Source organism: Leptonychotes weddellii, chromosome 11 (genome assembly GCF_054177405.1).
Source record: "Leptonychotes weddellii isolate Sample4059 chromosome 11, ASM5417740v2, whole genome shotgun sequence".
NCBI classification, from domain to species: Eukaryota; Metazoa; Chordata; class Mammalia; order Carnivora; family Phocidae; genus Leptonychotes; species Leptonychotes weddellii.
The window spans coordinates 47462397-47480796 of record NC_138379.1 but is presented as its reverse complement, the minus strand read 5'-3'; the positions used below and the strand labels follow the sequence as shown (position 1 = coordinate 47480796).

The 18400-nt window shown below is 51.3% G+C and overlaps 1 protein-coding gene across 4 annotated transcripts; it reads right to left on the bottom strand.

Annotated features, from left to right (window-relative positions):
* Positions 1-251: 251 nt before the first annotated feature.
* On the bottom strand, positions 252-14792 carry PLEKHB1 (pleckstrin homology domain containing B1). Of its 4 annotated transcripts, none has more exons than XM_006730446.3 (8): positions 14696-14792; positions 12136-12211; positions 10843-10995; positions 10147-10249; positions 9019-9058; positions 6381-6485; positions 2145-2244; positions 252-1595 (listed from the first exon to the last, which is right to left on the bottom strand). In XM_006730446.3, the coding sequence occupies exons 1-8, from the start codon at positions 14756-14758 to the stop codon at positions 1459-1461; spliced, it is 777 nt and encodes a 258-aa protein (XP_006730509.2). In that variant the 5' UTR covers positions 14759-14792; the 3' UTR covers positions 252-1458. The 4 variants fall into 4 exon arrangements, with proteins under 4 accessions (XP_006730509.2, XP_006730510.2, XP_030880835.1 ...); XM_006730447.3 differs by lacking the exon at positions 14696-14792 and adding an exon at positions 13439-13583; XM_031024975.2 differs by lacking the exon at positions 14696-14792 and adding an exon at positions 13449-13537.
* Between the last annotated feature and the right edge of the window lie 3608 nt (positions 14793-18400).

The following is an 18400-nucleotide window of genomic DNA, read 5'->3' as shown; positions in this document are numbered from 1 at the left end:
TCAGGGATGGCCACCTTCAACCTATCACCTTATGGGTGGGAAAGGCAAGACCCAAAAAGGTTAAGTGAATTGCCCCCAAATTGCTCAGTTAACATGCTGTCACCAGTTCTACTTGCCCTCAGAATCCACACACTCTTCCCACTACACCAAAGAAGGCACTAGTAGGTGCTGAGTCACTGAGATGTCCCAAGGAAATAAGGCCCATGGGGCAGGGGTGGGGGTGGGGTGGACAAAAAAGCCAGAGCCAGGGCTAGAGCCAATCACATCTTTATTAGTCTCTGCAGCAGGGCCACTGGAGCCCCTGCCTACAAGGGAACTTCAGCAGGCTACTCTGGCTACTGGGTAGGAATGTTAGCATTTCTGTTAGGACAGGATGGGAAAAAAAATTGGAAGGGAGCCAAATGGAGAGATTGCTGGGCCACCCGACAGGGAGGCACATGTGGGGCTTCCCAGTGGATCAGGCCCGAGAGGTGAACACTGCCATCTCCCCCAGAGTGAAGGAAGAGACAAAGCCCGAGATGGTGACAGCCACAGTTATGGCCAGAGGTCCAAGTTCCTGGGAACCAGGAATGCATTTCCTGATGGAGGCACCATCCTAGGGCTGGAGGTCTCAAACAGAGCTCATCTGTCCCCCAGCAAGGGGACCCCAGGTTCAGTTCAGTTGCTGCCCCAGGCACCCTAACATGGGGAACAGATGTTTTCTGAGCACTGAAGGAACAGGGGACGCAGGAAGGTGGTAGTGGAAAGGATGGGGCTAACTTCAGAGAGTGTTTTGGATTTGAGTATGTGTCAGTATTAACAAAACAGGCAATATATTCATTATAGGCACATTCATGAAACTTCCTTCCGAAAAGCTCATATCTCGCCTTTACCCAGCAAGCTCTTTAGCCTGGAGGGCCATCATGATCTGATCCCAGTCCTCACCCCAGCCTAAATGAACTCTTAATTCCTTGGACATGCCATGATATTCACCACTCTGCACTCTTGCCGACAACCCTACTCCTAGCCCACCTTCTTCTGCTCTTTACCCTCATGTGTCAAAGGATGGATAACTCTGCCTTGTCAAGTGTTTGTTTACTTCTGTTTTTCCCACCAACCCTGGAGCAGCTGGAGGAAAGAACCTGACTCCTGTGTCTCCAGCACAGGGGAACTTGAAGTCACATGAGCTGTGTTTTCTGTATCCTGGTATATTTGGGGGAAACATGTCCACGTATGTCTATAACAAAATCCTGGGGTGTCTGGTAGTAGATATAAGGATTTTGACTATGTTTGTGCCTGGGATGATAGCTTCTTCCAGTATAGAGGGTGGGGGAGTGGGATGGATGATCCAAGTCCAGAAGCAGCTAATGGAGAAGAAGGAGCCAAAGTACGGCAGGGCTTAGATAGCGGAGGGCCGGGTCAAGTAAGAACAGGGGTCTGTTGGTCTATGCACAGGGTCCACGCCCCGAGTCCCAGGGCTCAGAACCAGCAGGGCGACCACATGAGCGAGCCCAGTGCTGCCCCTGTGGCAGCCCCCGCAAGCATGCCCATAGCCAGCGGAGCGCCAGCACTGTAGCAGGGATCCTCCCGCACTACCACGTGTGTCACGCCAGGGCCTGTGGAGAGAGCCGTGAGGGCTGGGGACTTGAGAGCAGAGGAATCTTCGTCCCTCCCCTCCCCTCACGCCCAACCCAGGACAAGGGGCTGAGCCCACTCTCCTCAGTTGGAGAAACTGAGGCCTTGATGCGGGAAGGACTTGCGCTCTCTCCCCAGGGCTTACAAGCTTGAATCTGCCATGGACGTTCTGGGGCTGTGGATCTAGGGTGCAACAGCGAGGAAACTCCCGGGATCTCTAAGAACCTCCAGGCCACACCAGAGGATGGGCGTTCCCAACCGCCAGCCCTTGGGGCAGGAGGTGGCCATTCCCGCATTTAGCCACCAGGGGTCGCCACCAGCTCAGAAACGGGTATTGCAGGACAGCCAGTGAAAAGGGGCCGGCCTTGAAAGGAGAGGTCAGCTCTATAGAGCGTGGAGAGCCGCTGGTCCAAGAGTCTCCGGATGGGGAGGGCTCAGTGGAGGGTCCCGCCTGGGAAAATCCGTGGTCACTACAAGAGCGGGGCCTGGCGCCGGATAGGGGCAGAGGGTGGACCAGGCGGGAGACTTACCTGCATAGGGCGGTCCGTAGTAGCTGCGGATGTATGTGGCTTCGTGCGCGTTGGGGGGTACCACCTCATAGTAGTCCTGGTACGGGCTGTAGACACGCACCTGGGGAGCTCCACTGGGTTAGCTGCCTGGGAACTCTCTGGCCCAGGTTTGGTCTCCTACCCAACACACCCGCTTAGGTCCTTCTGGGCCCACAAAACCACTTCCCCAAGTTGAGAAATGGTTCCCCAGGAACCAGCAAGCTCCTGGAAAAAGGCCCTGCCTCCCCACATGGTCCATGGTCCTTGTCCTCTAAAACCTTAGCCCCTACATCCAGCTCCCAGTGATCCCATTTTCCTGCCCTGGCCTCCTAGCTAGCACTCCCCTGATCAAAAATTCTCCATGGCTCCCAACTTCCCTACACAGTCTAGTATTTGCTAGCCGCTCCAACGGTCCCATTTGGAGAAATCCAATGGATTTCTCTATTCTCCTAGTCATGGGGTGGGGCACCTGGCCAAGCCCCAGGCCCAGAAGTAAAAGCAGGTTGGGGAGGAAGGAAAGGAAAGGAAGGGTAGGGATGGAAAGTAAAGTATTATCGAGCATCCATCATGTACCAGGTCCTGAGGGAAGTGTCCATATTGTGTTACTTCCTCTAGTCGTTACTGCAGACATTATTATCGCATTACCATGGAGCTGGGGACGGGGGCTCAGAGAATGGTCATTGCTCTGTCTGGGAGGGAGGCATGCAGTCTCTCCATTAGAATTTTATCAACCCCTCAAAGCCTAACTCAAAAGTTACCCACTCCAGGGGCGCCTGGGTGGCTCAGTCGGTTAAGCGTCTGCCTTCGGCTCAGGTCATGATCCCAGGGTCCTGGGATCGAGCCCCACATCAGGCTTCCTGCTCAGCGGGAGCCTGCTTGTCCCTCTCCTCCCCACTTATGCTCTCTCTCCTTATCTCTCTCTCTGTCTCTCTCAAATAAATAAATAATATCTTTAAAAAAAAAAAAAAGTCACCCACTCCAGGAAGCCCTTCTGGTTTCAGAAAGAATCCTTTCTTCCTGAGTTCTCTATGGACTCTGCTTGTGCCTTTTGTTCCTGTCTTTCTTCCTGGCCTTTCCTGCCTGCACCCCAAATGTGAGCTACTTATAAGCAAGGACTCTGATTAATTTCTGTTACATGCAAGGCCTAATGAATAGCAAGAACCAATAAATATATGCTGAATTAAATGGAAGCTCCTAATCCAAGCCTCTCATTTTATCCATGGGGGAGCAGACCTGGAGAGGGGGCAGGATCCCCTTCTCTCCTGGCCCCTTCTTCTTAGCTCCCCCCCCAACTTTATATCTCTAACTGGGTGTCACACCTGAATGGCCCAACTCCCTTTATAAGTCCAGGTGTCTTAAACTCCAGTTCCAAAGTGATGTCATCACCCTTCCATCTCCCAAACTTGCTCTTCTATAAATGCTTTTACTCTAAATGCCACCACCATGCACTCAAACCAAGACATCAGGTTGGCACCCCTTGACTTCACACACTTGTCTTCCACATCACATCAGCTACCAGGCAGGTCTCATGATTTTAACTTCTAAATATGCTCTTCTGTCCATCTTTTTGGCCAGTGTCAAGAGAATAAGCCATTGGTTTTGGCAACTTGGAAGTTGTGGGTGACCTTGAAAAAACATTTTTCAGAGGAGTGGTTGAGGTAAGAATCCAGACTATGAAGAATTGAAGAATGATTGAGAGGTGAAGGATGGGATCAACATGTCATGACATCTCTTTCAAGAAGTTTGGCTGTAGGGGCGCCTGGGTGGCTCAGTTGGTTAAGCATCTGACTTCGGCTCAGGTCATGATCGTGGGGTCCTGGGATTGAGCCCCACATCAGGGTCCCCGCTCAGCAGGGAGTCTGCTCGTCTCTCTCCCTCTGCCCACCCCCCACTCGTGCTCTCTCTCTCTCAAATGAATAAAATTAAAAAAAAAAAAAAAGAAGTTTGGCTATAAAGGGGAGTTCTCCAAGCACACCTGTGATTTCAAATCTCCATGCCATTTCTCTTTGATGGGGTTGCCTTTCTCCCCATTTTTCATCAAACTACCTAATTTATCTTTCAGACTGAACCCAAGTATCACCCTCCCTGAACCTCAGGTTCTGATGGGGTCCCATCTGGGGCCCTTAGACTCCCCTTACCACAGCACCAATCACTCTACAGTGTCATTGTTCATATCCCTGTGAGTGTGTATCTCTCCCATCAGACTTGGAGACCCCCATCCCATGAAGTGGGGTCTATTCAGGCCTCATTGGAACATGATAGGTGCCTAATGGACTGAATTTATCTCAAGTGAGTCAAATACCAGTGAGTGACCCAGCTCTAAGTCCAACCTCAAGTTAGGGACAATGACCAGTCCCAGGGTAATGCAAGAGGCTCAGACAAGCAATGCTCAGTCTCAAGTGACTTCCCTCACTGTGCTCTCCCCTAAAGGTGATCCAATCAGGCTTTCTGGTAAGGGTGGCCAGGAACTGAGCTCCATGCCTCAAAGGGCCTAGAGAGAGCCAAGCACTCAGATCCCCACTTTCATTTGTAGAGAACTTGAGGTCTAGAGCCTGCACCCGCCCAGCAGCTGCACAGTGAGCCAGTGGCCCTGTCGGGCCTGAGAGAGAGTGGAAAACACCACCTCATACCCCTTGCGGCACCTGTTTCTACCCTCTGGTCTGGGAGGCCCAGAGGTAAATTCATGTGGGTCACCTGGCAACAGGGCAGGGGATCCTCCAGAGACCTCATGGATAGAACCTAAGGGCTTGATTCCTGATCCTCTCCTTCTCTGTAAGCCCAGCCCCTTTGCAAGCACAGGGTCACCCAATCAGGAGGTCACATACAAATAGATCCCCTCCCTCAGAAAAGCTGTTGTTACTTGGCTTACAGCTTTTTAAATCCCATTTTTAGGCATCTCCACTTTAAACAAATTTATATCCTCATTTGGGCAAGGGGGAGGTCTCAGAACGCTGGGATAGAAGTCCTAGTCCTGCCACTGATGAATCAAGTGACCTGGTCAAGTTATATCACCTCTCAGAACCTCAGTTTTCACATCTGCAAATGGGAACAGTCTTTCCTACAAATGCCCATTCTAAGGCACAATAAGAATCCAGCTGAGCCACGTCTATGCAACTGGACCTAGGTGGGCCTGGCACTTCTGGGTTCAGTGGTTCTGCACATCAGAATTACCTGAATAAGTTTTTTTTTAACCACAGATTTCCAAGGCCACACTCCAGACCTACAGAATTAGAGCATCCAGAGAGAGGTAGGCTCTGAATGTTCAGGTTTTTTTTTTTATTTTAAGTCCTGATGTGATTCAAAGGCAGAACCACATTGAACACCACGGTGCCAGAAAAGGAGTTCCGAGTTGGCTATAAGAGGACAGGCACTCTAAGACAAGCCTCCCCTGCACCCACCCCATGCCCTGCTGATTACTGGGGACAGAGAGAGGATTCATCCCCCAATTCCTGCTTTTCAGAGATTCTGGGGTGGGGAAGGGAGCCAGATATGGGCTAAATTATGATACATGGTAGTGATGCCATTAACAGAGAGTTTTCACTCCTCCTTCCTCCCTTTAGTCATTCGCTCATTTGGTGAACAAACACTGCCTGAGACCCATTTGTGCCCTAGCTCCATGCACCAGGAATAAGGGATCAAAACAGACTGTCCTTATCACTGAGCATTCATTGAGCACCTGCTGTATACCCAGCATGGTGCCAGGCACCTTAGGGGCAGAGCTGATCAGACCTGGTCGTTACCTTGGAGGAAGTCCCAGGTCTCCTGGGATAATAGAGACCAGGCCTAGTAAGACAGTACTAAGCATTAGTGCAGCAGGCTGTGAGTGGACGTCTGGGAAGTCCTCCCTGAGGAGGGGGCAGCCTTTGAAGTGGCTCTTAGGGGCTAAGCATCAGTTTGTCAGGTGAATAAGGAAACTAAGAGTTTTCGCAACAGAGAGAATGGCACGTGCAAAGCCTGGGAAGAGGGAAGAGGTCTGGTGCAGCTGAGAACAGAGCAAACAGCAGAGCACTGGGAGCACAGGGGAGGAGGGGGATGTGGTAGATGAGACTGGCCCAGGTCAGATCCTGAGGGCCTTGAAAATGGGGCTGTGGGTGGTGTCCTGTGGGTGACAGGGAGCCATGGAATGTTTGTGAGCAGGGAAGGGATGTGACTGGGCCCAGTTTTGGAGGCACAGCCTCGAGGCCAGAACGGAGGCAGGGAGGGCTGAGCCCCACTTACCCAGATCCGCCTTTCAACCTTACAGGGGCTCCACGAGCGGGTCACACACCTGACCTTGGGGCAAACTCGGCGGCTCCTGGGAGGGACGGTGGCTCCAGTTGGGGCCTGCTCAAGCCACAGAAACCCAAGAAGGGGGAGGGAGGGAGGGAGGTGTCAGAGGCCCTCTACATCTGGAGAAACTCAGAGCTTTTGACAGGCCCTACCAGAGCCCTCTGCCAGCTGGGCATGGGAAAGAGTTGTCCTCCTCCTCCTCAGCCCATGGTAATGGAGGGAGGCTCAGAGGGGGTAGTGACTTTGCCAAAGTCACACAGAGAAGGATCAGTAGTGTCTCTCCAGAATTAGCCCACCTTCACGTCTTTTAGGCTGCTGAGACTCCTAGTCTCCAGGGAGACAGAACAGTTCTGATCTGCCCTCCCACCCACCTGCCCCCGGCTGTGTCCCTGGCCCCGTGCTCCCTGGAACAGCCTCCATCCAGAAGGGGGTATAAATCTGCAGGACATGGAGGGACAAAGTGCAGGTCCCTCCTACACAGGCACAGGATGGAGAGAAGCCACACACAGGCATGAACACTCAGAGCCAGGCAGACCCTGGTACAGAGACAGAAGCACAAACACATTCCACTCGAGCAAGCCTGGGGCCAGAGGGGTGGTGTGAAGGGGGGTAGTGGGAGGTGCAGAGAGCACCAGAGCAGGGAGCTGTGGTAAGCAGGGTAGCGGGAAGGTGCGCAGGCAGAGAAGGGGCACGGTAGCTTCATAGAGTCACAGAGCACAGAACGGTCAGCCCTCACTTCCTTCCGCCTCTTTTGGGTGGGACTGATTTGCCCTGCGGGGGGGACGATTTGGAGCTCAGAGTCAAGTTAGCCAAGCCTGCTGACTGCTGCCCCAGCCTCCTCACTCCCAGAGTCTAACTGGATCCAACCTCCACCCGGAAGCCTGAGTCTGCTCCCCAAAGTCTGGCCACAGTCCTCCCTGCTTAATGCCCTTTATTGCTCCTCAGAGGTCATCTCTCCCATTTCTTTCCCTCCATGTATTATCATCCCACCGGGCCAGACTCCGGGCCCTTACACACACACACACACACACACACACACACGCACATCTCACTTCTCCACCTTCTGCTCATGCAGTTCTTTCTGCAGATAATGCCCTTCCCTCCCAATCTCACTGGCCTTGGTTCCAGTACAGGTTCTTCCACTGACTTAAGACTATGAGGATTTGGGTAAGTCACTTCCTCTCTGAACGTCAGCTTCCCTATCTGTAAAATGGGACTAAAAGTACCAACCCGACCAAGGCTATGGGAAGATTAAATGATATAAGCAATGGCAGGTACTGAGCATGATGCCCAACCCTCAGCAGGTGCATGCCCAAGAAGGGTTCTAAATGCAAATGTGGTCTTCTGCTGCTTCCCAGCAGACTTTCTCTCTAGATGAGATTGGGCTCCACCATGCCACAGACAGAAGGAGCAAGCACAGAATGTGGAGTCAGGCAGAGGAGCCAAGCTGGGCCACCCTTGAGCTGCGGGCTTTGGGCGGCTCCTCAAACCCACACTTTCATCAATCACTAAGCTCCGTTGACTCTACCTCCTAAATATGTCTTATCCTTATCAGCTCAGTCCAGTCCTCCAGCCAGTCACCAGGACTCTGTCCCAGCCTTCTAACTGGTCTCCTGGCATCTACTCTTAACTCCCTGTTGTCTATTCCCGACCTACCAGCCAGACTATCTTTTTAAAAAAATACAAATCTGGTCTGATCTGTTCATCTCCTCCTGCTGCTTAAAAGCTTTCAATGACCTCCTGGTATTCTTAGCAGAAACCAATGTCAGTAACACAGCCCAAAATGCCTGGCCCTACCAACTCTCCTTCTCCCCTGTTCTCCCTCCCTAAGCTCTAGCTGCCCCAGCCTTCATTCTGTTCTCGAACTTGCTAAAGTCATAACCTTTCTCAGGGCCTTTGCTCATGCAGTTCCTCTGCCTGGAAAGCTGTTCCCTTCACCCCACCCTACCCCTTTCACCCAGTCGATTTCTGTTCATCCTTCACGTCTCATCTTTAGCCTTGTCTGAACTCCCACCGGGATCAGGCCACCAAGGTGGTCACACATTGAATGCACCCAGCACGTCTCTGTCAGAGCAGTTACCACGACCGCAACAGAATCATGAACGGTGATTAGTTGCTTCACACCCGGCTGCCCGCTAGGCTGAGTCCAGGAGGGCAGGGCCTACCGCTCGTGACTTAGTTCACCTCTGATCCCTGCCCTTTGGCACGGTGCCCGGCACATAGTAGGAACTCGGTGAATATTTGTTGTGTGGATGAATACAGCTCAATCTTATCATCTGCAGAGAAGGACAATCATACCCTCCTCAAAGGACTGCTGCGGGGAGCCGCCAGAACCACCCGCGACATGCCCGCAGTTCCTTCCCCCCAGCTCACATGCCACCTCCTTCTTCTTCTCTTTCCTCCAAGCACCAATTGTCTGTCTTCTGTCCTTTTCCACTCAGGACTCAGCGCATTGGAGTCCACACAAACCTATTTGCTCACATCTAGGGGAATTAAGAACTCCTGCAGGCGGAGACCGAGTCTGAGTCACCCATGATTCCATGGCAGGAAGGGGTGGGGAGGGGAGAAGGAGAGAATGGGGGCTCACCGGGGTGGAATTCGCCTCCAGCAGTGCCGTCTTCCATGCTCTGCAAAGTGAACCCACCAACCATGAGGAGGGAGGAGGGAGGAGGGAGATTAGGCCCCTACATGTAGGCCCCTACTTTCTTCCTCAACCCAGTCTCTTGTAAAGGGGGGAGATTCCCTTGACTCCCTTGGGTAGACAAAGGTGGCCCCCCCTCCCACCCCAGTCACATGGACAGAGCCCTCACTTGAGCTAGAGCCTCTTGATTCACTCTTAGCCCACAGTCTTCCCCTCTTCCAGTTTCCCTGTCTAGACGATAGACAGCTGGGCTTGGGTGGTCTCCTCGGGGCCTTCAGATTCTGGCATGCCTGGGCTGGTTCTCTCGCTGCAGCTCACCTCCACACCCCAAACCTACCAACACAGTCCCCCAACACTCTGACCCAGAGCCCGTGAAGGCCCAGTGGACACCGGACAATCGGGCCTTTGTTGGTTGCCATGGCACCTGGCTGGGGTGGACAAGGCGGCTCTGTGCTTTGTCTGCCCAGAGCTCAGCTTCCCCCACTCCCACACACCCCGTCTCTTTCACTCTCCTACAATGCAAAGGCCGACTGAACCTCGGCCAGAGGGTAGGAAGGGAAAGAATGTGAGGAAGCAGGCACACTCAGTCTCGCAGTGTGGATCTGCATCCGACATTGGGTGTCCCCGCAACAATAGTGGGCTGCCATTGTTAGGCGGGTCAGGGTCTGTGCCTCAGATTGAAGGCCACCTGCCAAGGCATCTTCTCAGAACATAGTGGGAAGGAGGGTCCTTTATGGATGTCACAGAGCTGTCTCTTCCTTTGTATCACCCCCAGGTGAGGGCTCATCTCTGAGCCGGCTAAATACATGACTCTGTATGATCAGGGACCACACACCTGAGGCCGGTGTGCACACTCCTCTCCCAACAGTCCCGAGTTCCATCACATGCCGTGTGAGGACTTTCTTGGGTACCCTACCAGTCACCATCAGCCATTCAAATCCACTCCGCCCAGCCTCCACCCTGATGACTAATCTTTGTCCACCCCCCCCCTTTGGGAATCAGAAGGCCCAGCGAAGAGGAAGCATCTGGTTACATTCTCCAAGAGTCCACCCTATCCTCTCCTGGAGGACTCACATGGCATCATCCTTGGTCTCTGCACACAAGTGCAGGCGGGAGCCCTCCCGTAGGTTCACGGTCAGCAGGCCATCTCGGCTCCGGCCCTCTGGGGGCTGCACGTCTAAAGGCAAACACACATATATGGGGTTTCCACGAAGCACAGGCCCAGGTCCCCCAGTAAACCAGAAACCAGAATAGGAACCGACCTCTGGGTCCTCCTTCTTGGCCATTGCCAACCTCCTCTGATCCCACACAATTTCTTTGGGGATTCTGCTTTACTCTGTAGAGCCTTCCAACCTTTCCACATTGCCCACTGCCCTAGTTAGAGACATCTATCAATTACCCTGTTATAACTGTGGCCTGAGTCTTGGCTGAGGAGATTGGCTGTGTGACTCTGGGCCAGTTACTGAACTTCTCTGATCCTCCTTATTTCTTTTCATCTTTATCCCGTTCCTGGCACCTGGAGGGCAGGAACTGTGTCGGACTCACCTCTGTGATCCCAGCATAGGACCCGGGCCCAGCACAAGGTAGGAACTCAATAAGGAACTCATTTCTTAATTCATACCCACATGAGCTGGAGTTGATAGAGGCCCAGAAGCAATGGCTGTGGAAGCCCTCTGAAGCTGCAAAGAGCCTGATGCAGGTGTTCCCAGACAGACACAGTGGGAGGGCCATGGCCATAGTCACAATGCCAGAGGGAAAATGGCTTCTCACCGTGGCACTCTTGGCCAATCTTTATGTCGCGGATGTTGAACTGGATGAGCACACGATCCTCCTCGTCCTGCGCCGTCTCGTCATGGTAGTAGCCCAGGGTCCCATCCAACCACAGGGCGAACCAGTTCCGCTTCCAGCGGCGAAGGATGGAGCCTGTGCAGTATTCCACCTTTGCTATGCAGGCTGGCAGCAGAGCCTGCTGGGGGGCGGCAGGGGGGTGCAGGAGCCCCAGACAGGCTCCCAGAATCCCCTTATCCCCAACCCCCAGTGTTGTGACCACCCCTTTCTTATCTATCTACCTCCTGAAATAATGGCAGGGCCTCTTTCTGTCTTGCTCACCCAGTGCCTCCCATTGGGCCTAACACATAACAGAGACCCCATAACTGTGTTGAATGGTAAATGAATAACCAGATTCCTTCCTTGGGGGCTTCCAAGGCCAAGCCCCAGGTTTCTTCAAGGACAAAGACCTCTCCCTACACTGAACCTCCCTCCATCTTACCTCTTATCTCTGACTTGCGTGACAGTCTTTTGTGTAGCTACCTGGGGGGCCCACAGCTCCCTATACTGGACCTGGCACCCAGCAGGACCTGGGCTCGGTGGTTGCTGAACCGAATGAACTGAGTGTGGTCATGGGTCGTTGGGGAGCTCCTAACCCAAGATAGCTCTTGTTCAGATCACGATTCGGGCCAGAGGTGGGTCTGAAAGCCTGAGCCCTACCTTCAGACATTTTACAATTGAAAATCTTAACACAAAGGGCAAAGACATAAGGCAGCTTCTTAGGGCTTTACAGATTCCAAAGCACAGAGGTGTTTTCATTTTATTCTAAGCCTTGTTCTGTGGTCAGCGCTGGGCTAGGGGGCTGTGGATACGCAGGGCATCAAACCTGGCCCCTGCTCTTGAGCAGCTCAGTCTGGGGTCAGTATGGGGTGTGGTAAGACCCATAGGTAAAGGCGGTTCTGTTGTAGGGGGTCAGTGCTATCACGGAGGTATGTATGAAGCATTGGAAACAGCGTGGGGGGCTCCAACCCAGCTTGGTGCTACCGCAGAGGCTGGAGCGGGGGTTAGGGGAGAAGTCAGAGAAGGCTCCTCACAGAAGGGGACATTTACCAGGCAGTCAGGAATAGGGAGGACATTCCCAGCAGCAGGAAGAGTATGGACAAAGGAGGAGAGGGGGAAAGAGGGTCTTGTTTCTTGGGAGAGTGGTTCACTGGGGCACATCCGACAAGCCACTTCCCTCCCCCCTGTCCCTGGTCAAGGTACAGACAGACAAGGATTTGGCCCAGGGTCACTCACTCTGTCTCCACAGCCAGCCGCCCTTCACCAGGGCCATTTCTTCAAAAGGACTTTCCAGGGTGGGGTCAGGTGGAACCTGTGAGAGGAGCCACAGGACACACAGGCCTCATCAGCAGCTCCCAGAGAGAAGCCCCAGCCCGGTCCTCGCTGGTCCTCCCTGGGGGAGCCACCGAGGAAACGTTTATGGGAGTGTTCGCAAACAAACAAGGGCAAGCCTGCTTGTCTCCTTCTCCTTCCCTGCTCCAGCAGGATAATGGGAGCACTGTTCTTGTGGGGTTAACAGGGCAGCCACCCATTGTGCGAGGGTGGGAGTGGGGGTCAGGAGCCTGGATTCCAACCTCAGCTCCATAACCTTGACCTTGTCCCTTCTGCCTGGCTTCCATTTCTAGATCCGTGAAAGTGTGTCTATGAGGCCGGTAGAGGCTGGGGTGAGGAACGCTTACAGTGTTGGAAACCCTGGAATTTCGAAATGCTGGCAGCACAGAATATTAAAATCATGGCAATGAATGAGGGACTTTCATGATAAGAAAAGCCTCCCTCCCATTTGCACCTCTCCTGAAGCATTTACAAAGTATGTAAAATGATAGTTCAAAAGCAGCTCTGATTGCCTGGGCATTATGTGCCAGGCACGCTTCTCGGTGTTGGCGTCTACTATCTTGGTGAAGCCTCACAAAAATCCTTGTATTACCAGAAAACAGGCATGGTGAGAAGGTCAATCACTCATGCAGATCCCCCTGATTAGTAAGCAGGGGAGGCAGCCTTCACACCCAGCAGTCCCAGTTTCTAACCATTACAGCAGTAGGAGCTTTAAAAACTCTCGATCCCCAGGTCATACGCCATACCAATGAGATCAGAAGGTCTGGGGCTGGGAGGCGAGGACTGGTAGTGTCTAAAGATCCCAGGTGATTCTAATGTGCAGCAAAATTCGGAAATCGCTGCACATCCTATGCTACTTCACCTTGTCCCCACTGTAACTCCATTAGATGGGTAGAATCTTTCCTCCTATTTTACAGATGGACAAACTGAGGGACAGCAAATGACTTGTCCATGTATGTGAAGGAGCTTGGACTGGAATCCAGGTTCCCTCTGTTCCTGAGGGCGACTTACTTGCGAGCAGGTGCCTCTGCCCCTCCCCCACCCGCTCACACCTGTTGCTGCGAAGCAATGGCTGGCACACCTGAGTGGAAGGCCCGACTTTGTCCCTGCTTCTCCTGCGGCTCCCTCCCTTCTCCAAGCCCTAACACTGGCCAGACTAGAGGGTCAGTTGCAAACTCCCTCTCCAGCCTCCCCTGCATGCACCCACCTGTCCACACCTCTTGCGGAGGCTGCTGCCGAAAGGGCCGCTACTTGCTGCTGCGGCTGCTCCCCAAGCTGCTGCGCCTGCGCTTTGTGTGCCCCAGAACGCCTGGGGCATTTCAATCCCCAGGCTGCTCCCTGGGCCCGGCTACCCCTGGGCCCCGCCCTTTGGCCCCGCCCCACCTCCAGGGAGGGGATGGGCGGGGAGAGATGCGCGCCCACGAGGCTGCTGGGACTTGTAGTCTGCAGCCCTAGAGCTGGGCTCTACAAGGCCTCTCCTGGGTGCTAACCCTGAGCGGACCGGGAGCACAGGTGAGAAGCTGCACCTGTAGTTTTATTTTGCCAAGATATTTGTGCTCTCATTTATTATGAAATTCATTTCCTAAGAATCATTAATTCACTCTCTAGAAGAAGTAAGGTTGCAAGGAGGAGCCAGGCTCCTAGTTTTGTCATGTTTTTTCAATACTCAGTTTGTGCCTGGCACTGTACTGGGTGCTAGTGGAGGGCACAAAGGAGCATCTGACAAGGCCTTTCCTCCTTCCTTCCCCAGCTTCCAGTCTGGTGGGGGAGATTAAATGTAAACACAATTAGAGCGCAGCGTATGATTTAACGGTGGGAGAGAAGATTCTCACTTTGCCCAAGAGGTTCAGGAAGGCCGCCCGAGGAAGCTAAAAAGGGTTCTTGTGGGTTGAGTAGGAGTTTCCCAGGGGAGAGCTAATAGAATCATATGAGCACTGATTAGGAAGTTCAAAAGTGTGCCCAGTATTTCAGTGTGTTTGGAAAATAGAATGCCGGGAGGGGGGGGGGAGGGCATGGGGAGTGGCAGGGGATGAAGCTGCAGGGTTTGCAAGGACGTAACATGAAGCCTTGGATGACAGGCTCAAGACTTGCTTGCCTCTTATGACATAGTGGCTGGAGCCTGGGGAGCAGGGGTTTCAAGAGTTAGGTGGTCTGATTTGTGGGGTGAAAAGATCTCTTTAGGGCATAGTCCAAAATGATTGAAGGAGGCCTGACTGAAAAAAGAACACCGTTTCTGTATCAACCACCTGGGTCTGCCCCTCCAGGATCACTTCCTTGAATAGCTCAAACCCATCTGCCTCCCCCCCGCCCCCACCAACCCCGGCAGCTAAGGGCAGACCCAGGATGTCATTCAGAGAAGAGGGACTGTCGGGGGCCTGAAGGGCTCTTGGACACAAACCCTATTTGAGAGGGGCACCCACCCTGCCGTGGGCCCTTCTTCCTGTCCCAGAGACCTGTTCCTTACCGGGGCTGCAGGACTCATGGTTCCTGGCCGGCCAGGGTAGCATTTCCCAGAAGGCTCCTGCATTTCCCTGAGCGCCTTAAGAGATAAGGGGATCAGGAAGATGCTACCAAGTGGGAGCCGGAAGGGGGAGGCAAAGAGGAGGCAAACAGATTCCAGAGAAAATTGTCCTCTCTCTCCCGGCACTCCCCAACCTTCCGGACTTATCTCTACCGCCGACCCCGTCATTCAGTTCAGTGGATAACAAATCATCCGTGACTCAGCCGTGGTCTTGGCCTCGTATCTTTTAAGATTCCCGGAGCGGAGGGGCAGGGCTAATCCTCCTCCCTCGGTTGCAGCGGGGCGAAATCTGCCTTCTCCCGCCTGGCTGACAGTGCCATCACCCTAGTCCTGGCAGCACAGCCTGGCTCTTTAAGCTTCCCTCTAGCTTCGGAGTTTCTGTAATCCTGACCCTGAGTCACCCTGGGGCTTCGCCTCTTCGTGCAGTGCGTGCCTTGCTGGGGGATTCGCCATGGCCAATCCTATTAGCCGCTGAGCTCACAGTCTCTCTGCAGCCCCAGGAACCAGCTCTCCCAAACCACGCTGTTTCTGACCTTTGCCTTTCTGTCCCTGGAATGTCCCACGCTTGCCTTCTGGCTGAAATTTGAGCCTCACAGTGCAAGGGAGGAAGGGAGGGAAGACAGAAAGACGGTAAGGAGGGGAAGGAAGAGAAGGAAGGAGAGGAAGAAAGGACGGAAAGAAGGAAGGAAGGAAGAAGGGAGGGAAGGGAGGTAGAAGGGAGGCAAAGAGGGGAAGGAGAAGGAGGAAGTGTGGAAGGATAGAAGGATGGAAGGAAGGAAGGAAGGAAGGAAGGAAGGAAGGAAGGAAGGAAGGGAGCTGGCCTCAGGAAATCTGGACCTGGATCCTGCCCCTCTCCCCAGCTCTCCCTGCTCCCCTCTGAAGGACTTTTGGTGTCCATAGAGGAATGGGGGAACAGTGCAGACAGGTTCTAGATGACATTCTCTGGATTTAGTAACTAGATGAAAAAGGGAAGATTCTCCAGCAGCAGTGTGGAATTCAGAGGGAGGACTCCCCCACCAAACTCCCAAAGAGGGGGTGCTATGTCAAGAAAAAAGGGAATGGTACATGGTAAACTAAAACCACAGATCCCATTACAGAATCTAAATGCAGCCCCATCTGGCTTGTATCTCTAAAATATGGGTCCATGACCCTCTTTGAGACGCTGATAAGAGGTATAGACTCTGCCCAGGGAAAAAATGCACACACATTATCACATTTTGCATATAATTCCTGGGAGTTCGTAGACCTTGAAGCCATGACGATTACTGCTGAGATTATTTTTGAATTCCCAGAGCTGTGTAGACCATTGGAAAGAGTGTAGGTTGACAGGTGAGAGACTCTGAAAGCATAGCAGGAATCCCAGCTCCCAAAGTCTTGGCTTTGAGAGGTGGTTTGTTTAATCAACTAAAATGTATTGAGACCAACAAGCTAACAAGTAACTCAGGTTTCTCCTGTAACTAGTGCATAGAACCATTGGCAGAGGGAAAAAAAGCATTTTGCTATTTCAAATGTCTCTAGTGGATGAACAGCTCATACAATATATTGTTTAGAGAATAGCGGACTGGCTCATCAAATTAAAATTTGCTACTTATATTTTCTAGAGTATAATATAATGAGAATAACATGCTATCTCTAGTTTAAAATTCTAAAATTTATATTAAGGTGCAATTTGAGCAAAAGTAAAAACCAGTTATGTAAAATGTTTTTTAATAATAATTTTGTGACATACATACCATAAAATACAGTATTTTAATTTATTTTTAAATATTTATTTATTTGTTTGAAAGAGAATGAGTGGGAGGGGCAGAGGGAGAGGGAGAGAGAAACTCAAGCAGACTCAGTGCTGAGTGGAAGCCAATGCCAAACTTGATCCCACGACCCTGAGATCATGACCTGAGCGGAAACCAAGAGTCAAATGCTTAATGCACTGCACCACCCAGGCACGCCTCAGTCTTTTAAAGTGTACAATTCAGTGTTCTAATATATTCAGAGTTGTGCAACCATAACCACTATCTAATTTCAGGACATTTTCATCCCCGCAAAGAGAAACTCTATACCCTTTAGCAGTCACTCTCAAACCCCTTTCCCCCCAACTTCTGGCAACAACCACTATCTACCTGGTCTCTATGGATTTGTTTATTCTGGACATTTCATGTAAACGGAGTCATGCAATATGTGGCCTTTTGTTAACGGGCTTCTTTCACTTAACATGATGTTTTCAAGGTTCATCCATGTTATAGCATGAATCAGTTCTTCATTCCCTTTCATTGACAAATAATATTCCATTGTATGGATATACCATATTTTATTTATCCATCAGTTGATGGACATTTGGGTAGTTTCCACTTTTTAGCTATTATAAATAGTGCTGCTAAGAACATTGTGAGAATTTTTGTGTGGATATATGTTTTTATTTCTCTTGGGTGTGATATTGCTGGGTCATATGGTAACTCTATGTTTAACATTTTGTGGAACTGTCAAACTATTTTCCAAAGTGGCTGCACTATTTTATAATCCCATCAGCAGCCTGTGAGAGTTCCAATTTTTCTGCATCCTCACCAATGTTGTTATTGTCCATCTTTTTTATTATAGCTGTCCTAAGTAGGTGAAAAGTGTTATCTTGTGGTTTTGACGTGCATTTCCTTAATGGCCAGGGATGTTGAAAATCTTTTCATGTGCTTATTAGCCATTTGTACATCTTCTTTGAAGACACGTTGATTCTAACCTTTTGTCCACTTTTAATTGGATTATTTGTTTTTTATTGTTGGGTTGTAAAAAGTTGTTTAAACTAAAAAAAAATGTAGATAATTCAAAAATAATTTTGAAGAAAAATTAAGTGAAATGGTGTAAGGTCCTTCGTGTTTCAGGAGTTTGAGTAGAAGGGTTATGTGGAGGCTCAATGAGCCCAGAAGGTGACATACTTCCATTTCTTGGATGGGAGTGTCCAGAGAAAAACCCAGCCCTTGAGTGAGGATAAGGAGCACAACAACTTTTTGGTGGAAAGCCACCTGGGGAGGAGGAGGGGGGTTCATCCAGTCTTTGTGGAACAGAGGGATTAGTTTTATGTGTCAACCTGGCTAGGCTATAGTACCCAGTTATTCAATCAAACACTAATCTAGGTGTTGCTGTGAGGTGTTTTGTGGATGTGGTTAACCTCTATAATCAGTTGACTTTAAGTAAAGGAGATTATCCTCAATGATCATCCAATTAATTGAAGGGCCTTAAGAGAAACACCTAGGTTTTCCTGAGGAAGAAGACTGCATTCATAGTCAGTCTATGTATTATAGCTTAAGCCCCTGCCTGAGAGTTTTCAGCCTGCATGCCTGCCTTACACATTTCAGACTTGCCAGAACTCAAAGTCATAGAAGCCAATTCCTTGAGATAACTCTTTATATATGTATGCATAGGTAGGCTACTGGTTGTGTTTCTCTGCAGACCTCTCACTGATACAGGGAGGAAGTACATGTCTTCTTGTCCTGAACTTCCCGTTTGAATCTATTGGAAACACCAGATTTGTCTGACAGGAAGGGGCACCAAGACCCTTCCATCTCAGAAGACACAGCACCCCACGCCCAGAGAAACTGCTCCCTGAAAACTGCTCCAACTGGATCATCATCTAGAAGCTCAAGTTTAGTTATTGCTTCCACT

What these genes read in the sequence shown, in the direction of transcription:
- PLEKHB1 (XM_006730447.3), bottom strand. Translation starts at nt 13,549, where the DNA reads ATGCCCCAGGCGTTCTGGGGCACACAAAGCGCAGGCGCAGCAGCTTGG. An exon ending in GATTGGCCAAGAGTGCCACG is followed by an intron (nt 10,250 to 10,842) that starts GTGAGAAGCCAT and finishes GTTTGCCTTTAG; the next exon opens with ACGTGCAGCCCCCAGAGGGC. An exon ending in GAGACCAAGGATGATGCCAT is followed by an intron (nt 9,059 to 10,146) that starts GTGAGTCCTCCA and finishes TTCACTTTGCAG; the next exon opens with AGCATGGAAGACGGCACTGC.